The sequence below is a fragment of the Cladophialophora yegresii genome (assembly GCF_000585515.1).
Source record: "Cladophialophora yegresii CBS 114405 chromosome Unknown aczIN-supercont1.6, whole genome shotgun sequence".
Taxonomy (NCBI): Eukaryota; Fungi; Ascomycota; class Eurotiomycetes; order Chaetothyriales; family Herpotrichiellaceae; genus Cladophialophora; species Cladophialophora yegresii.
In genome coordinates, this window is record NW_006913050.1 from 1,965,183 (window position 1) to 1,984,348 (window position 19,166).

Genomic DNA, 19,166 nt, shown 5'->3' on the forward strand with positions numbered 1-19,166 from the left:
CAACAAAAAGGCATCCCAAATATCTCGCAAAAAGATCAAGCAAGTCACAGACGACGCCGAAACGCCCAAGCCGATCACCTGTCGGCCGCTTTCAGCTCCACCCTCAATATGTCAACCACTGTTTACGATATATCTATCTCAGAACGGGCCTGTGCCTTGAACCGTGGCCTTGACGGCACTCGCGAGAGAAGTGCGGCGGTAGCCCGTAGGCTCAAGCAAGAGTCCGACGAGATGAAACTGGAAGAAGATGGACGCGTCAGACTTCGGCAAGAAATCCGTGATCACTGCAGGGCTAAGCTCAAATGGTGCAAGACCATGAGAAGGGCTTTGCTCCTAGACTTGGAAGTTCTCGAAGCGTCAGAACAAGGCATAAGCTCGGAAGAGCTACGCGAGAATTCTCGTCACCTCCACGAGTTCGAGAAAGAGATGTGGGTTTTGCAGCTAGACTTGCCACGCGTGGCAGAAATCGCCCTTCGACAGTGCTTGGAGCGTGAGGCTCGCATGTCTGAGGCTTTGACAATGGCAATGGCAACCTGCGTGAGCGACATGCCGCTGAGCGGTATGGATAAGGACGTATGGACAAAATCTCGGAAAATTGACCAGGCATATTTCGTTCAGAGTCTCATCAGGAGGTACGAAGCCGGTGACGATCTACGATGGTGTCCTATCATATCTCCGTCGAGGAACGGGCTGAAGTTCAAAACAAGCGACACCAAAGCGGCACACATCGTACCATGTTGTCTTCGAGATGTCCAAGTTGCCCATCTCTTCGGGCTACCAGTCGAAGATGGCTATGCAAAGCTTTGGGACCCAGCGAATGGAATAATCCTGCATGAGGATGTGGAGCAAGCGCTGGATGCGGCCGCAATCCAAATCGTTCCTGGATTGACCGAGGAGAATGTGCAATGCCTAAAAGTCGTTGCCCTGGATCCGGACCACACCATTCGCGGGTACAGCACCAAAGCCTTCGACGGGACAGTACTCGAGTACCGGCCTGGTGTTGATGCACGACCGGGCGTGGAGTATCTGTACGTTGCGGCTCTGCTCGCAGCCTTCCGGAGAAAGCGCTGGGACTGTGTCGGATGGAGAGATGACTATATGAAGCTCTTCCATGAGGTCCCGTGGCCCGAGGACATCCCCGTCGATCTCGCAAAGAGCACGTTGCGCGTTCTCGCGAGAAGCTGTGGCGATTTGCGACGGTTCGACAAGTTCTATAGGAGCTCCCCCAGCCCGGACGACGATGGCCCCAACCACGACTCCGACACAGGCCACGAATCCGACCACGACTCCGACCACGACTCCGATGCCGGAGGCACCCGTTGTGACGAGTCGAACGGCATGGTTGATCTCGTCAATGCGGTCATGAGTGAGGGTATGAAGCCCAGTCACGCTCGGCGTCGGGATATTCAGGAGAATCCAGACAAATTCTGGGACGATGAGCTAGCAGACGACGATGAGAAGGACCAGTTGATATTGGACAAAGGAGTCCTCGAGCTCGACAAGCAGGAATTGATCAACGAGAACAAGGAGCTCGCTAGGAAGCATCAGGCCGAGGTCGAGGAATTGCAGGAGATGATAGCGGACTTGGAGAGGACGTCTGCGGCGAGGATGGCGCCATTGGAGCGAACGTCTGCGGCAAGGATAGCGGAATTGGAGCGAACGTCTGCGGCAAGGATAGCGGAGTTGGAGTGTACGTCCGCGGCAAGGGTGGCAGACGTAGAGAAGACGTCTGCGACCGTCATTGAAGGATTACGCAGAGAGCTGGAAAAGAGGCGTTGAGTGGAAGGGTCCGAGACATAGACTCGAGGAACCAAGACTAGATAGCCTCAGTCTCCTTTTGAGAAGGACTCGAATAGGTCAACGGGCATCCCGCTCGTTGCGGGCAAGAACCAGAGTCAAAGACAATGGCTGTACGTAAAGTGTTCTCATTAAAAGGGAAGTCTATCTATGCGTTGCTATGGCAAGTCGGGCAAGAAAGCCCAGGAAAGGCCCCAGTAAAGAGCACTCCCCTTTGACTTGCTCGGTCGACCATGTGACAAAGTAAAGCATATTGCCCCCAGTCTATCATACACTCGAACGAGATCAAGCTCATAATCACGGAGCCACCTCGGAGACGATCGAGAGACACCAGCTGAACAGTCGAGAGAATGACGCCGTTCGCCGCCATCAGGTACACCCCCCACCCCGGTTCCGCATCCATGGAGCCTCATTGCAGAGCACTCAAAGTAAGATGTTGGAAGTATCAAAACTTTTGGTGTGAGACATATTGCTCAAGTTGAAATACAGTGGTCATGCAATTTGCGGGTCAAGTGTTGTGTCACGAGAGAGAGCGACATTCGGGGTCGATCAAAGGCCGCCTAAGCAGATGCTTCGGCACCCTCAGCTTTGGGAGCGTCTTCTTCTTTCGTGCCGTTTGGACCAGCCGGGTCGGCAGTCTGACGACCTTTGACATATTCATCATAGACAGTGAGAGCTTCTTCGACCTTGGCACGAAGCGCAGCCTCTTCATCGATCCTGGTTGGGCGTTAGCAAGTGGCAGGGCGGATGTAGGCTGCTGGGCACGACTTACAAGGCTAGGAGTTCCGAATTGTCCATTTCCAAAAGCATACCAGTGATCTTGCCAGCAAGTTCGGGTTGAATCTGTTGGATCTTAGGATAGATAGCCTCACCAAGCATCTGCTTCTGCTGATTCGGTGGCATTGAGGCGAGGTTGGCGAGGCCACCAGCCGGCGCATCATCTCGGGGAGGTGGAGCCTGGCCACGGCCTTGTGGTGGCATACGAGGACCAGCTTGAGGGCCTCCCATGTTCTGCATTCCACCTCTTCCACCCTGTGGGAACGCGCCACCGCGCATGCCACCCATACCCTGCATGTTGGGAGGGATGCCCTGCATGCCTTGCATCTGGCCACGGCCACCAGCACCGCGACCCATTTGGGCTTGCATCTGAGCTAGAGCTTGCGGGCTGTTGTACATACCATTCACCAGAGCAGGATTTTGGATGAATGGCATCTGACCAGGCAGACCAAAGTTGGGCGGGAGCTGTTGACCTTGTGGCATGTTGCGACCCTGCTGCGGGAAACCGCCTGGGAACTGTCCACGGCCGCCTTGCATGCCCGGGAGGACCATGCCAGGTTGACTGGGGAAAGGCATGCCAGCGCGCTGAGCACCAGGTGGCAGGAATTGCTGACTGGCAGGGCCATAGAAGACGGTAGGCTGCATGTAGCCTTGTGGCATACCAGCGGCGGCAGCTTGTTGCTGTTGGCGAAGGGTGTTCCGTGCTTGGATACTAGCCTCGAGTTGCGATTTGCGAACATCCTTGCGTTGAGCGAGAGCAACATACAACGGCTTGCCACCGATCATCTTCTGGTTCATCTCCGAGACTGCCTTGGAAGCCTCATCTGGGTTGCTGAAGCAGACGAAGCCAAAACCTTTGCTCTTGCCGAAGGTCTTACCGGCAGGCTTGGCCTCCTTCTTAGCCTCATCTTTCGCCTCATCTTTCGCCTCATCTTTGTCGTTGATTTCAGTCTGGGCCTCTTCACCAGACTTCTCAGCATCATCCTTTTTGTTCTCCTTGTCCTTCTCTGTGGCGGGAGAGGCAGTGCGCTCGTACGCTTCGCGCATAACTTTGGCGGAGGTGATTGTGCCATAGCCGCTGAAAAGATCGCGTAGCTTGTCATCATCGACATCATCGGTCAGGTTCTTCACATACAAGTTGACGCCCTGATACTTTGAGGCCTTCTCCATGCGGGCAGCCTCGTACTGTTTACGGAGCTCTTCCTCGCGTTCATGCTTCTTCTGCGCGCGACCAACGTACAAGTTCTTGCCATGGAAGTCCTTGTCATTGAGCTCATCGACGGCCTTGGCAGCCGCTTCGTGACTGGAGAAGTTGACAAATCCAAAGCCGCGGCTCTTGCCCATCTCATCGCGAGTGATGGTAGCGGAGACGACGGCACCATAGGGCTCGAAAAGTTGGGTAAATTCCTCATCGGTCACTGACTCGTCAATGTTCTTGATGTAGACGTTGGTGAAATTGGCCTTCATCTCCTCGAACTTGCTTTGTCGGTCACGCTTTGCAATGTGATGTCCAACAAAGACCTTTTTGTCATTGAGCAACATGCCATTGACAGACTTGATGGCCTGATTGGCGGCTTCGGCGGTTTCGTAGTGAACGAAGCCGTATCCCTTGGAATTTCCGAGCTCATCCTGGGCGACCTTGCAGCTGAGGATATTGCCAAACTGGGTAAAGGTGTCGTGAAGCGCTTTGTTGTCGATTGCCGCGTCCAAATTCTTGATGAAGACATTACCTTGTCCAGTCTTGCGGAGAGCGGGATCGCGCTGAGACCACATAATGCGGCAAGGGCGACCCTTGATGCTGGTGTAATTCAAATCTTCCAAGGCACGCTCTCCATCAGCCGTATTGTTGTAGTTGACGTAAGCGTAGCCAAGAGAACGGCGGGTGACAGCATCGCGGCAGACACGGATAGAGGCGACTTGGCCGATAGAGGAGAACAACTCGAAGAGCATGGCCTCAGTGACGGAGGGATCAAGCTCACCGACGTAGAGCGAGGCGGAGTGTTGCGCGGTGTTAGGGGTGGCAGAGAATGGAGTAGGCATGTCACCGTCGACCGGACCGGCAGGCGCGACATTGGTGTCGATCGCAGGAGCGCCATTCTGCGCTGGGCCGTCGGTGGCGCCATTCTGGCCAGCAGCGGGAGCAGCAACGTCCGTAGCAGACATTTTGGCTGCAAGATGTCAGAAAAAATCGGGGGTCAAGGCTGCGCTGGCAATCGGTTGAGGAACCGATGTCTCTCTCGTCTCAGTTGAGTGAGAGTGGAGTCAAGGAGCGCTCACTTCTTTGTTTGATTCGAGGATAACAAAGGGCAATGGGTTGGTGGTCGTTCCTGAGGAATGAGATTGATGTCTGGGTAAGAGATATGTTGCTAGAGTCGAGCACTGCGATACACGTCAGCCGTCGCTCCTCGCCTCGTCGAGCTTTTGAAGTCGGAAAAAAGGGTGCGCAGGCACGGGCATGGAGCAACTTACCGCACGACCTTGGGGTTTTGTGGGAGGGTTTTCACGTTTTTTTGTGGGTTTCTTGACAGTTTTATGGGGAAAGGGGCAGGGTAGCAAGCGACTGCAATGATAGCAGGCGATGCGAACGACGAAACTGAGTTCTGAAGATTGGTAAGGAAAAAAGGTGATGGCGATGGGCGAGGAAGTGGTCGAATTCAGACCAAAATGTCAGGCAATCAAAAAGTTTGGGAGGAAGTCACGCTACTCCGAAAGCGGTAAGTGCGACGGCCACTCCCTAAACGGCTGTGGCTGCCTTTGCGCTTTCCTTCACGGAGTACGTTGTGAATTATGGTGTCTGGAAGTGTCGAGTGGCGACCCCAGTGGCAGTAGCAGTGGCCCTCTAATATGGGACAGACCGAATCATCGCTTTCTGGACAGCTCAATCACATCGTCCTTCGACCAAGAAAGACCCGGACGTCGCTGCGCCGGCTTCTCATAGAGACGAACTGGGTACTGTATCAAGACTGACCTGGACCCCAACCGTTACCAAGGATGTTTCTGGTAGAATCGTTAGCCGCTGACTGACCAAGGATGAGGTTCCCTGTGCTTACCCTGCCGTCCCAACACCAGAATGTGCCACTGTCGTCCTTCCCTTTCTGCGCAAAAACCTCCAACATCTTCGTCACGCTTTCTTGGGGGTGGATAATACCCTCGACCTCCCAATCTACATCGATATTGGCCATGTCCCTGGTAGATTTGTCAGCCCCCGTCTCCCCTTCTCTCTTCCCGTGACTTACGTCTGGACTTCCCCAGGATGCATGGCCAGCACGCAGACATCCGCATGCTTGCTCCCTTTTCGTTTGAGTTCGGCAGCCATGTGCCGGAGCATCTGGTTCAACGCGGCTTTACTAGCCCCATACGCGCCAAATCCATCTTCATGGTCTCGAAAGAGTTGTGTAGAACCCGAGTCCGACGAGATGAAGATCACCTTTGAAGGGGGTGCCACTCCACTGATTTTCAGCAATTTCTGTGCGATGATGATCGGACCTATCGTGTTCGTGTGCAGATGTAGGGCGAAGTCACTGAAAGATCTGGAGATGACACGGAATAAGCATTTTGTACCAGCATAAAGTTTGGGATGAGTGGTTTCGGATCGTACATCTCAGTAGCTCTCTGCTTGTAGTATTAGCATTTCGCGTTCAATACCTGGACGTACTCTTACATTTGGATACTTCAATATGCCGGCGTTCAATACGATATTCTCTATCCGCACTCCTTTGTCGATCAGTCTCTTGATCGCACTGACAAATGCCTGCTCATTGCATTAGAGTCTTTCTGACATCATCTTCAGATGGAAAAGGCTATCTGGTCACTCTCACATCGATGCTTGCTTCCTTGGTCACATCGCACTGTTCGATCAGGCAGGCAGCTGGTCTCGTCTGCTGTGCAGCGAGCTGCCAGATTTCGTTTGCGGTTTCTGGTGCGCGCACTGCTGCTATCACCTGGTTGCCTTGTTCTAGCAACTGGCGGACGAGCTCAAGTCCAATTCCACGGGAAGCTCCGACAACAACCCACGTGGACGGGGCCATCCCTAGCTAGCGAAGTGCTGATTAAATGGTTACAGGTGCGTCTCTATGCGTAACCTGCGAGCGGCGGTCTGCGTTGATGCCCCACTGGGGGAAAGGACTTGAGGAAAATGTCAATGCGCAGGGTTTACACAAGAAGAACGACAGTGGGGCGTAGATGATATCAAAAAGGTGCACATGCCGAACGCGGAGTAGATCACAATGAATCAAGGCGACAGAGCTCAGCAGGACGAAGATACAGGGTATGGAGTACGAGTCATGCCTCGCGTTGCTGGCAATGGTGATGCTTAGAGAAGTCGAGCAGGCGGATGGCATAGGAGTTGACCGCATGCACCCATGGAATTCGATGGCATTGTGGTGCATGCCCACTTGCCCACAAGCGTCTGCTCAGGACCGTTGCGCTCGGGAGACATCAGAATTGTGGACACTTTGACCAGGGTGTAGACAAGCCACCGGCTAAAGTTGACTTGATTTCGCTGGAGGCGTTGTTGGGGCACAAAAGGCGAGTGCTCGAGGGGAACACAGGTGACAACGAGGGTCCCGGAATACATACACGTCACAAGAAAGTCAAGTTTACGCAAGCAGCAAATGCAAGGCACCTTCAAGGGCTTCTAGACAATAATTCGGAGAAGTGCGGACGCGCCATCCACGCAGGTTGATACCTCGTTTGCCGCTTCACCGGCGACGATGATTCCCAGCGCAAGCCTCTCGCGTAGTTTGACCCGAGCTGAAGCTGAAGCGAGATGGGGTCCAGGAAGAGCCTCATCATTGAACAGTGATGTCTTATGGCTTGTTTTCGACTCTTCTATATACCTAACACCAGAGCCGTGCACGGAGAGACTCCGCATGGCCCTGCCCCCAGAGGCTCGCCGGATGGTTCAATTGGCAAAACCACACAATCCGTGCTCTTAATGTTATCTTATCCTTGTATGGACGAGTATGCTCGCATCGCTCCAACTTCCGCACGCCGCTTGCCATCACCAGTTTAGATGAGTTGCTGGAAGGCACGATTGATTGGCGATCGAGGCTTGAGGCCCTTGTAGAAGTCGACAGTCGCAACAGCACGCTTGGCAATGCCTTCAGGGGTAAACTCAAATTTCTGCCCACGTTAGTTGTTATAGCCACCAGAAGGTGGGAGGCGAAGTCTTACCTTGTAGACATCCTTGTAGGGGCCGGAAGCACCAAATCGGTTCAGACCGAATTGCTCGTGCGAGTATTTCTCCCATCCGAGGGTGGACATGACTTCGACTGACAAGGCTGGGATGCCATCAGGAATGACCTTGAGCTGGTAATCCTTGGGCTGGGCATCAAAGACTTCCGTGCAAGGCATTGAGACCACACGTGCAGAGAGATTGTGCTGATCCTTCAAGACTTTGACTGTGTCCACGCAGATGCCGACCTCTGAACCAGTTGAAACGAGGGTGATATCGGCATTTTCGGCTTCGATTGCAACATAACCGCCCTTGATGGCATTCTCGAGTGTCGAGTTCTCCAACTGAGGCAAATTCTGCCGTGTCAAAGCAAGGATTGAGGGCGTGGATTTGGAAGTGAGTGCCATGTAATAAGCTGCTGAAGTCTCGTTGCCATCGGCAGGTCTCCAGACCATCATATTGGGAAGAGCTCGGAAGTGCACCAAGGTCTCGATCGGTTGATGGGTAGGACCATCTTCACCCAAACCGATGGAGTCATGGGTAGCGACGTAGATGACTCGCTGGTGAGATAGTGACGACAGGCGGACAGCGCCGGCAGCGTATGACATAAAGTTCAAGAAGGTACCACCAGCTGGGATGAGGGTGCCATAAGCAGAGATACCGTTCATAATGGCAGCCATAGCATGCTCCCGCACTCCGTATCGCAGGTAGCGACCAGACCATTCACCGATACCGAGATTTGGTGGCTGGAAGTCAACCGCGTTCTTCCATCGGGTGTTGTTGCTGCCAGTCAGATCTGCAGAGCCTGACAGCAGCTCAGGAACCGCTTCGTGAATGCTCTCGAGGACCTTCTCGGATGTCTTTCTTGTCGCAACTGCGGAGTCGGTCGGCTTCCAGATCGGCAAGCTCTTCTCCCATCCCTCGGGCAGGGCCCTGGTCAGACGACGGCTGAAGTCCTTGGCCAGCTCCGGGAACTCGCTTGAGTACTTCTTGAAGAGATCATTCCAAGCTTGCTCGGCGGCAGCACCCTCGGCAGCGTGCTTGTGATACGTGTCATAGACCTCCTGGGGTACGACGAAGGACTCTTCGGGATTGAAGCCAAACTTCTGCTTGACTTGCGCAGCGTCGTCAGCTTTGAGAGGGTTTCCGTGCACACCACCGGTGCCTTGCAGCTTCGAACCGAAACCGATCGTGGTCGTCAGTTTGATCATGGAAGGCTTGTCCTTGACCTCTTTCGCCTTTGCGATAGCGGCTTCAATGCCCTCTAGGTCATGATCGCCGTCTTTGACGTGCTGGACGTGCCAACCGTAGGCTTCGAAGCGCTTCTCGACATCTTCAGTGAACGCGCACTTGGTGTCACCATCTACGATCGTCAGCAAGAGTGAGCGTTCATTCGAGCAAGACCTTACCAATGGAGATGTGATTGTCATCATAGATAGCGATCAAGTTACCAAGCTGCAAATGTCCAGCAGTGGAAGCAGCTTCACTTGCAACACCTTCCATGGCACAGCCATCGCCGAAGAAAGTGTAAGTATAGTTGTTGACCAGTTCATAGCCGGGCTTGTTGAAGACAGCGGCGGTGTGTGCCTGGGCAATGGCCAGACCGACTGCGTTGCTGAATCCCTGGCCCAAAGGACCCGTGGTAACTTCGATACCTGGAGTGTCATGAGCTTCCGGGTGGCCCGGGGTTATGCTGTCGACTTGCTGCTCTGGATTAGCTTCGGTCAGTATTCAGCTAGGGAGGGTAGACGAACTCGGAAGTGTTTCAGGTCATCCATGGAGACCGCGTAACCGAACAAATGAAGGAGAGCATAGTGGAGCATGCAACCATGGCCGTTCCTGGGATGGGTTAGTGGGAGGACTTCCTGTTTATGTTGATTGTATTCGAGCGAGGAAGTCCAGCATCCAGCGCAGACGCAAGTGGTCTTGCTCCACACGAGAGCAGCTTGAGAGGGCTCTGGTTCCTGTCCATCTCTTTGCCCAGATGTAGATGATCGTCTTGTATGAGGGTACTCACGATAGAACGAATCGATCTCGGTTGATGTATTCAGGGTTCTTGGGGTTGAAGGTCATGAATTTGTTGAAGAGGACGTGGGCCACAGGAGCCATACCTTCACAGCATCCGTCAGCGGTGTCGCACAAGAAGTCGACTTGTATGGACTTACCCATGGGCGCACCCGGGTGGCCGCTGTTGGCTTTGAGAGTGGCATCGACCTGAATGACAACAGTCAGGAAATCTTTGAAGCATGACGAGGGGCAGGGCAACACACGGCGAGGAGCCGGATGGTGTTGATAGCCTTCCAATCGAGATCACTGTACCCCATTGTGACGGTTTGACGGGTGAATGTGGATAGAGAAGTTGGATTGGGAACAGGGAGGAATTTGGAAATGAAGAAGCTGCTGTTGAGAAAAATTTGGGAGCTGTTGATTGTCGGAATTGGCTCAATTGAGGCTAATACGGTGATGCCACTGCTGTTGCAAGTAGTGACGCCGGGCGCTGGCGGGCGTGGCGGGGCAATGCTTTGGTGGGATGAACGACAAGTCAGGGTCCTCGAAAAGTGACCTCAAATCTCAAACTCGCTTCGTGACTGGCGGGATGCCTCTGTGCTCCGACGGTTCGGCTGCTGTTTTCTGTCTCGTCCCCCACCGTAGCAGAAGTTGTGCGTCTCGAATGTCGAAAAAATGAATTTACCTTAGTGTTGAGTTCATGGGCCCCGGGGTCCCGCGAGGACTAAATAGTCTGCAATCAGCCAGCTCAGTCGCAGTCTGCAACAATCATGCACAAGAAACAGAACAAGGAATCGACCTCATGGGCAGTCATGGTTGCGGTGCCTATCACAGTCGTTGATCCAAACAAGTCCGCCGCTTCCCACCCGACCACGTGTGCCTGATTACGGCAGCAATGTGCCCACGCATTGCTGACTACGTTTCGGAAAGCCCAGTCAGTAGAGCGTTTCCCACTTGCCTGTTCAAGCTGGCGAATCTTCTTGCCATAATTTACCAATAACTTTCTGAGTCTGTTTCCGGTGCTCTTCCGCGTGTCTCGTTATGGTTTCAGCGCGTGGAGCTAAATCGCCAGTACGACTTCTCGGCCCTGGCGACTTTCACTTCCAGAAACATGTCGTTCATCTTGACGACACGGAGATGACCTCCAGATAATATCAAAATCCTGGTCCCCGTGCAACCTGCCTTCGCCTGGGTATATGCTTTTGGTGTGCCGGTCCTTTCACCGCCCAATGTTGTATGTTTTAAAAAAGGACCATCCCGGTTCATTAGCGCCCTGCCCGTTTGAGGAGCAACGCTCGAGCCTCCAACGCCTCGCTGTGCAGAAATATTCTCAGTGTGTCCCTAGTATGAGCCATAACCGCCTGCACCGTAAGGTGTCGCGCCGTAGGGAGTAGCGCCGCCCAGACGACCGCCGTAAGGAGTGTATGCGCCGGCTGGAGCGGGCTCGTAGCCATCAGGGCTCTGAGCTCCGTTCAAGCCGTCGACGCCTGCAACGTCAGCACCTCCGAGGACCCGAATGGTTTCGGCCAGCTTTTTCTGAATGACGTCGATACCTCCACGTACGATGTCGTCCGGTTCTAGGGTGCCCACGCCTTCGACATCGAAGAAGAATGCGCTTGGGACAGCATCAGGATCAAAGGCGGCGTCCGCGGCAGACTCATCTCCTTCCCAGGTCGCGTTCCGCTCGTCCACCGGCCACTCATCCTTGGCATCGGTCTCATACCAATAGTCCACGTGACGCAATTTGTTGTTGGGATCGTACTCGAAGCCAATCGCAGAAGTAGGCGCCCATTTGGCGTGCTCTTTTGCGATGCCCTTTTTGGCGATACATTCCAGCTGAATTTCTTGACCATGTCGCAGTTTGGCAATCAATGGGCCGTGGCCATTAGCATCACGGATGATTGGTTGGCCAATACCGTCTTGACGTGGTTCTTTCACGATCAGATCGCTTGCGAAGACCAACATCGTGCCAGCCTTGTCACACCGAGCGTGGAGTCGGAGGACAACTGAGCAACGTTCACAATTACTGTCGCAGTCACAGTCTCTTGTGTAAACTAAGTTCTCATCCACGCCCTTACTTGCTAAGGGGATGAGGCCAAGTCTGTGGGCGAGGTACTCGTCGGGAAGGACCGAAGAGTTGATTGAGATGTCAACAAGATCGATGGAGATGGTCGGGATCTCGGCCAACATGGCGCGGCGCAAGGAGTTCGCAAGGGCAAGGGAGCAGGATTGCAGGACGAAGTCGCATCGATCTCTCTCAACCTGTCGAAGTTCAGATCTGGTAGAACCAACGTGTGAAGAGCTGTTTGGCTCACCTCTCTCACAGTAACCTTCGATCCGGACGTTTCAACACCATCCATAACATCATCATGGAAGCCGTTGTAGCCATTGTATGCCATGACTGCTATCTCTACTGGTCTCACAAGGGAGAAACTCGTGAGCCAGGCTGAGCCTGGGTGATCTGACCGGAGTGATGGAGGATTGAAAGTCTGGGAGTTGAGCCGCAAGCAAAGGGCGCGCTGATGCGAGGGAAGTGATCGAGGGCTCAAGAAAATCGAGTCCTCACAGGCGCAGTCACGTGAAACTTAAATCACGTGATGAGTCGTGGACCAGTCAGCGCTTTGTGGCTGGAAGATCGTCGTGCCACGCGCGCGCTACGTAGTCCACTGCACTAAACCGAAAATGGCGGCTGCATTTTGCGGCCACAGCAATACCACCATTGTCAGTCTCACCACCACATATTCATCAATTTCGGGCCTTCTCTTTGCTCCTCCAACAACTTCACGCTCGTTAAGTTCACATCGCCTTGGTTCAGCGAGTCAATGCTCAGCGCCTTCTTGTCAACCGAGCATTATACTGCGAAGCCCTCATCTTGAAAGTGCGAAACAAGTACCGGACCCAACCCTGAAATAAATCCATTCGTTGGGCATCATCTTTCAGCCTGCTCCAGCACTAACGATCCCCGGGCGCAAGGCCTCGCCTGACGTTCGGTTCCGACCTCCAAGTAACAGCTCAGCCAGATGCGATTATTGCTGCAACAGAACTCAGTTGGAGTCATCAGTGGACTTCTACGTAGCGTATGGCATCATGGACGCGGCGGCTGAAACGTTCACTTCTCAGCCTCTCTGCATGGATTTCCACCACCGTCGAGCAGTTTCCTCCCCTGCCTGGCAGTAAAGCCATAATCGAACTTCCTTCTCCAATCAGCCCAAATGTCACTCTCAGCTACAAAGCGGTCCCTCCTGGGACTTGCACAACAGTCTTCGCGACTCAGCAGCAGTTCGCGGGCTACATCAAGCTACCGCCGAACATATTGGATCCCACTCAGGGGAATTACTCCATCCACACCTTCTTCTGGTTCATCGAGGCCCGGCAATTGCCTGAGACAGCTCCATTGTCGATTTTTATCAATGGCGGGCCTGGGTCCTCCAGTATGGTTGGTCTTTTTCAGGAAGTTGGTCCGTGTCAGGTTGTCGAGATCGCAAATGGCCAGTTGGGCACGACCGCACGAGATTGGGGCTGGGATCGAAGCAGCAACATCGTCTTCATCGATCAACCTGTTCAGGTCGGTTTCTCATATGATGTCCTGACGAATTCGTCTTTGAATTTGTTGGACGAGACCATTACCTCCCCGCCCACAAGTCGCCCTGATACACAACCCGCCTACACGTTCCTCAACGGCACTTTCGGGTCAGGAAACCCATCCTTCAGCGCAAACACGTCCCAGGCCGCCGCACATTCCCTGTGGCACTTTCTGCAGACGTTCCTCACTTCCTTCCCGCAGTACAACACCGCGTTGCGCTCACAGGCTGCGGAGTCGACTGCTGAGATCCACCTTTTCACGGAATCCTACGGTGGCAAGTACGGTCCAGCCGCAGGAGAATTCTTCAAAAGCCAGAATGCTCGGCGGCGAACAGACGTCCAGTTCGCAAACAGTACCATCGACGTCACGCTCAAGTCGCTTGGCATCATCAATGGCTGGATTGACTTGTTTACCCAGACTCCGTTTCACCCAAAGTTTGCGTACGAGAATAGCTATGACATTGAGGCCATCTCGCAGCTGCAAGAGCTGAATGCCCTCAGTGCATTCAATAATGCAAATGGTTGTCAGCAACAGACTTCTAATTGCAGAGCGCTGGAAGCGAGCCTCGATCCGCTGGGCTTGGGAAATGATGCTGTGGTCAACCAAGTGTGCTCGCAGGCACAGTCCTACTGCCAGTCTTACGTGGTCGGTCCCTACACTACATCAGGACGGTCTGGTTATGATATCTCCCAAGCTGTGCTGGATCCCTTTCCCAACGCTTTGTATCTGGAGTATCTCAACCAACTGCCCGTGCAGGAAGCACTTGGTGTGCCCGTCAACTATACGCAAGACTCGATAGCGGTTTTCCAGGCATTCAACACGACCGGAGATTATGCACGAGATGGGATGATCCAGGACTTGGTCGGCCTGCTCGACTCTGGTGTTAGGGTCGCACTCATCTATGGAGACAGAGATTATATCTGCAACTGGCTGGGTGGCGAAGCGGTCTCTTTCGCCATCGCCGGGGCCGCCGGCTCAACCTACGCGCGCTGGTACACTGCAGGCTATGCACCAATCGTGGCCAACAGCAGTTATATTGGGGGAGTGGTTCGCGAGTTTGGAAACCTGAGCTTCAGCCGAATCTACGATGCCGGCCACTTAGTACCGGCATATCAGCCAGAGACGGCCTTCACCATCTTCTCACGAATCATTGAGGGGACCGATATCAGCATGGGTCTTCCCGTCGATCCGTCAACATATTCGTCCTGCTGTGACGCGAATGCGACGTATCAGAATGTGGCTCCTCCAATGGCAGATCCGACATGCTACCTCCGTGCGGTCGATAGCACCTGCAATACAGATCAGAAGAACATGCTGGCAAACAACGCTGGCGTCATCATCAACGGCGTCCTCTACGACCAGGCCAGTGGCTGGCAACCACCAGATCCAGGGATCGCCACAAGGGCAGGCTCCCCTGGGACGCCTCCCGTCAGCATGATCACCAGCGCTCCACTTCCCGAAACAGCCTCGCCAACGCAGGTATTGTCCAACCCAGCCGGATCGGGAACCTTGACCGCCAGTAACAGCACGACCATCCGCGTCAGTTCCAGACCCTCAAGCCCCAGATCCAGTACCGGCGGTCACCTCTCGAGACCGCAACCCTCCACCAGTCTCCCCACGGGAGTGTTCACGGCGACAACCATTCCGCCGATGACCAGCGTCAGCAGAGCAGCCTCTGCGAGCGCGAGCAACGCGGCGGCGTCTTGCATTAACACCAGTATCTTTCGCACTCTGTCCCTTTCCAGCGATACCCGGCCAGCGACGGTGGCGCTCGTGTATCTTTTTTCCATGTTTGTCATATCCTAAGGCGGGACCATGGGGCAAAAACAGTGTAATGAGGACAACGAGAGCAGTGAGGGTAATGAGTGGCAATGAGCAGAGAATAATGCCCACGAAAAGCCATTCCAACAGTGACGCAGAACGGCACAGAGTAGTGCGCAGGTGCCGTCTTCTAAAGAGGACGATCAATCAGTCTGGCGACGATGGTAGTGTGCATGGACGATAGTCTGCAATGAAAATGAGCAATGAATCGTAACGTCCTGTTGACCAACTACCTTGACGTATCGGCTTGTCTTTGAGGTGGTTCCACGTATATCTAGATTAGCATTTGACCCCGTGCGACCACAGTAGAAACTTCCTTTCCGCTGATCGGTACCTACCGTGGTAGAGAACGGGGATGCACCGGTTTCGGGGTGGTCATTTTATTGCTGAAATCGAGGGACTGAGATGAGTAACGGGTCTCTCGACGCTCCCGCGACACGGCGTACTGGCGACATGTCCAAGGGAAGTCGATGTCATAGGCCCTGTGTATACTGTGCCACCTACCGTGTGTGCTTCCAATAAACCCGAAGAGCTGTCGGCGCATCGACGATCAGTAATCATACGTCGCCTGGATGCCATTGCCGTCTTTACTCGTCTGTCGAGGAAAGGACCGCCAGAATAATGATCAATGCTTCGCTGTTTGACCCTTCTCCTCCCTCAACCTGGTCTTGCCGCTGGCAGGGATCGTTCGTAAGGCAAGCCTTGGTGGGAGCACAAATGTACAGTAGCGACCATCGAGAAGCTTTCACCTCAATCTCCTGCGTGATGCGTCATATGGTTGTGTTGGGCGGGCGTTGTAATCGTACTGTCTTCAAAATACGCAGTACAGTGTATAGGCTATGACCCGGTGTTCGTTCATCCAGGGGTTGCGTCTCCGGCAATTTGAGCCTTGTCGTCCAAGGAAGCTCCTCACTCTGAGCGGGACTTTCCACAGCTGCACCGGGAATCACGGAAATGCGTACGAAGCCCCACAACTACAGTGCCACCCATTACTGCGGTATGCTGCTGACTTTGGCACAATGACAGACAGATACACAGGCCGGCCACCGGGCCGACAGACACGCAGGTAAGCGCTGTGGTAGACCAGGCACTGTGCCGAGACCATGCTGCTGCGCAGCCGAAGCGGGATCTCGAGCAGGGCATACCCGGCACGCTGCTTAGATTACCCACTTCGTGGAGTTTAAGCTCGTCCAGATGCTAGCCTACCCCTGGCGTTCCTTCTCGCTGCACGATGTCGATCGCACAAGGCGGCGTGAAGCGTCGACGAGATCATTGGGAAGTTGTGATTTCCCTCCAAGGCTGCGGGGTTCCAAATCGCTGGGGAGGGTTGCCCGGAATCCGGCCGCGGAAAGTGTATCCTTCCTTAGCACGCCTGTTGTGGTCGTTGCAGAGCGCCTCTCGGGCTCTATCTGATGGGCCTAATGGCCGTAGCGCAGATACCAGCCGCAGCACACCGGGCTCTCGAGAGCCACTTAGAGACAAAAGGACAGGACGCGCCCAGTCGATCGGTAGGGCGCAAGCTACCATCAAGCTAGCGTCCATCTCCGTGGTGAGGTGGTTGTTGGCGCAGCGAAGGGGCGCCTCATGGTGATCTGAATGGAAGGAAAGCACGTGGTATGACAGGGGATCCGTGGCTCACATCATCAGCCCGGGCATGTCGTCTGGTAAGCATGATGTCTCGTCAAGGCTGAGTGACTCGGCACAAATTATGCGAAGTACCTCGTACTTGTACACGGAAAACGCCCAGCGGGTTGCTTGCATTGATGGTGAGGTCTTTGTGTCTTCGCGGGAAAACACCATGGGGTATAGCGCAGAGTCTCCCTGCAGAGAAGATGCAGAGCAGTTCAGAACAGAACCTGAGATAGGGAGACAGCAGTGATACCTTGCCCTGGTGGGACAGAAGTGAAGCCTCTTAGTGTGCAGCTGCCATAGTAGAGTGCCCCCGTAGCGGTTACCCATGCTTGTTCTGATGGTCCTCCCCTCCACCGCACAACGGGCTTCCATGGTGGCGATGTGCTGCTGCAAGGTCCTCGTATTGACGATCGCAAACGTGAACGGAATGGCCACTGAAAGCACTGCACCGAACAAGCATGATATTCCTATTCAAGACCCATGATCATGCTTCGTCATCACCGCCTCGTCTGGGTGCCATGGACATTGCGTCTGTGTAGCTGCCTAGATGGGAAGTCGGCTCAAGCTGCATAGGTTGAGGCAAATAGATCGTTCAGTTCTCATCGAACGCTCTGCATCATGTCGATGGAAGTAACAGAACATTCTCGGATGAGCCAGTCTCATGATTTCCGATTCCAGTGACGGGTGATGCCTGACGCGGCTTCCATCAGAACAGGTAGAACCAACATTTGGCTGCTGATCCATTTGCTCAGTTACCGGAGAGCTGGTGGTCAAGCCGGTCAGGCGAGCTATACGAAATGTCGGTACGGAGTACTCGAATATTGCTGAATGTCGTTCATCCCGTGCCATCCGCCGCGGCAAAACAATCGGGTCGGTTCCAGAAGCGAGAAAGATACAGAAATAATTGCACAGTACTTGATCAGCAGGAAGCTCCTTGGCAACAGATTAGTGCTAGAAACGCCTTTTAATAGCCTTGCGAACTACTGTCTAAATCAAGGGCATTGCCTGCGGAGGTCCATACGCAGTTCGCAGTGGTGCCAATGCCGGGCCAACCCCAAAATTACATCGCAGTCTGACGGAGAGGCTGAGCACAATCGTGGGGAACTCCAAGCAGCTACCCACATATTGCCGGATGCATACACAGTACTGTGTTGAGGACCTTCAAGGCCACTGCGCTCAACAAGTACCCCGTACACTACACCGTATACATGCACCGAGGAGGGGGAATGTGATTCGAGAGTGTGCTGGCAATCGTCATGTTGGCGGTGTTGGTGATGGGAAGCGAAGGCTACCACCTATTTCTGTAAAGGGCTGAAGTGGACATTCAGTGTCTGAGTCGGAACGAGCCTACTGTGTAGAGATGGAGTCTGGCGACTTTGCTGAGCACCATAGGGCTTGCTTAGGGTTGCTTGAGAGTGGCGAGGCGGTTTGGCAAGGACTGCCCAAAGGAGGCGGCGCATCGATATTGCAAATGACGGTCCCAGGCGGCCGGATACAGGTACACAGTACGATGTTGTGCCGTGTACCAGGTAATTATGCAACTTTGTCGAAGTGGACAGAACAGTCAGAGAACAGTCAGCAGGGACGGAGGAAAGGCTTGACACCTAAACAGGCAAATAGTCCGGAGCCACAGGAAGCTTAAAGCTGCAGGCGACGAGCAAAGGGACGTGAAGGCAGGGCGAAGAGACAAAGAGGGCACAGGTCAGGCACGGAGTACGCGCACTGAAAGTGGAAAATGTGGTCAGCCAAGAAATGTGTTTGACTGATCAGAGGAAGCAGCGGGCGATTCGGCCGAGCAGGTCGGGCGCCTGCAAGAGCAAGCGACGGCTGCAGCTGCACGTTGAGGTCTGGCGCCAAGCCCATCCTGGGGCGTCGTACTAGCTATTAGCTAAGAAATTGCTAATCCACGCGTCGACTTTTCACCAGCCCTTCCTCTTTTCACTGATTCCTGATTCCCCAATCGTCGCAGACTCACCGTCTCCTTCACTTATTACTCATCAGCCGGAGCCTGACCACGCTCTCACCATTCAGTTTCGCCCCTTCTCTCGCGGCCCACGGCTCGATTGCTGACTTTACATTTCGTTAAACCGCCCTTCCTTCTAGCGGCGTCGCATTCGATTTCACTTCTGCTGAAGGAGCTTGCGCGCCTGCCCTTCACATACCGATCATCACTCGGTCATCGATTGGGTTTTCCTGGTTGCGTCCCGTCATCTCATCCGATCCTGAGCACAGGAAGCACTTGTAACCGATTTCGTCGCTTGTTCCAATCAGTCGCCCAGCTCTCCACTCGCAACCCCGCGAAACACAGGCCACCAGCGTTGTCCGAAAAAAGGTGATGCAACCGGCGCTCGCTCCTCGCACGGCTAGCTCTCC

At 54.1% G+C, this 19,166-nt stretch overlaps 6 protein-coding genes across 6 annotated transcripts; 2 read left to right on the forward strand and 4 right to left on the reverse strand.

The window, feature by feature from the left end:
- Positions 1–108: 108 nt before the first annotated feature.
- On the forward strand, positions 109–1,779 carry A1O7_08730 (uncharacterized protein; the record flags this gene model as incomplete). The annotated part of the gene is made up of 1 exon (XM_007762720.1): positions 109–1,779. One exon carries the CDS (start codon positions 109–111, stop codon positions 1,777–1,779), a length of 1,671 nt encoding a protein of 556 aa, XP_007760910.1.
- Positions 1,780–2,357: 578 nt separating this feature from the next.
- A1O7_08731 (uncharacterized protein) lies at positions 2,358–4,737 on the reverse strand (the record flags this gene model as incomplete). Its single annotated transcript, XM_007762721.1, has 2 exons — positions 2,358–2,514; positions 2,570–4,737. The coding sequence occupies 2 exons, from the start codon at positions 4,735–4,737 to the stop codon at positions 2,358–2,360; spliced, it is 2,325 nt and encodes a 774-aa protein (XP_007760911.1).
- An 819-nt stretch (positions 4,738–5,556) lies between these two features.
- Positions 5,557–6,602, reverse strand: A1O7_08732 (uncharacterized protein; the record flags this gene model as incomplete). Its single annotated transcript, XM_007762722.1, has 6 exons — positions 5,557–5,571; positions 5,625–5,760; positions 5,811–6,104; positions 6,173–6,186; positions 6,236–6,325; positions 6,393–6,602. The coding sequence occupies 6 exons, from the start codon at positions 6,600–6,602 to the stop codon at positions 5,557–5,559; spliced, it is 759 nt and encodes a 252-aa protein (XP_007760912.1).
- A 982-nt stretch (positions 6,603–7,584) lies between these two features.
- Positions 7,585–10,074, reverse strand: A1O7_08733 (transketolase; the record flags this gene model as incomplete). The annotated part of the gene is made up of 7 exons (XM_007762723.1): positions 7,585–7,698; positions 7,750–9,113; positions 9,160–9,454; positions 9,505–9,589; positions 9,768–9,861; positions 9,916–9,964; positions 10,021–10,074. The coding sequence occupies 7 exons, from the start codon at positions 10,072–10,074 to the stop codon at positions 7,585–7,587; spliced, it is 2,055 nt and encodes a 684-aa protein (XP_007760913.1).
- Positions 10,075–11,098: 1,024 nt separating this feature from the next.
- A1O7_08734 (DNA-directed RNA polymerase II subunit RPB3) lies at positions 11,099–12,156 on the reverse strand (the record flags this gene model as incomplete). Its single annotated transcript, XM_007762724.1, has 2 exons — positions 11,099–12,019; positions 12,073–12,156. The coding sequence occupies 2 exons, from the start codon at positions 12,154–12,156 to the stop codon at positions 11,099–11,101; spliced, it is 1,005 nt and encodes a 334-aa protein (XP_007760914.1).
- A 680-nt stretch (positions 12,157–12,836) lies between these two features.
- On the forward strand, positions 12,837–15,146 carry A1O7_08735 (uncharacterized protein; the record flags this gene model as incomplete). The annotated part of the gene is made up of 1 exon (XM_007762725.1): positions 12,837–15,146. The coding sequence occupies one exon, from the start codon at positions 12,837–12,839 to the stop codon at positions 15,144–15,146; it is 2,310 nt and encodes a 769-aa protein (XP_007760915.1).
- Positions 15,147–19,166: the final 4,020 nt, after the last annotated feature.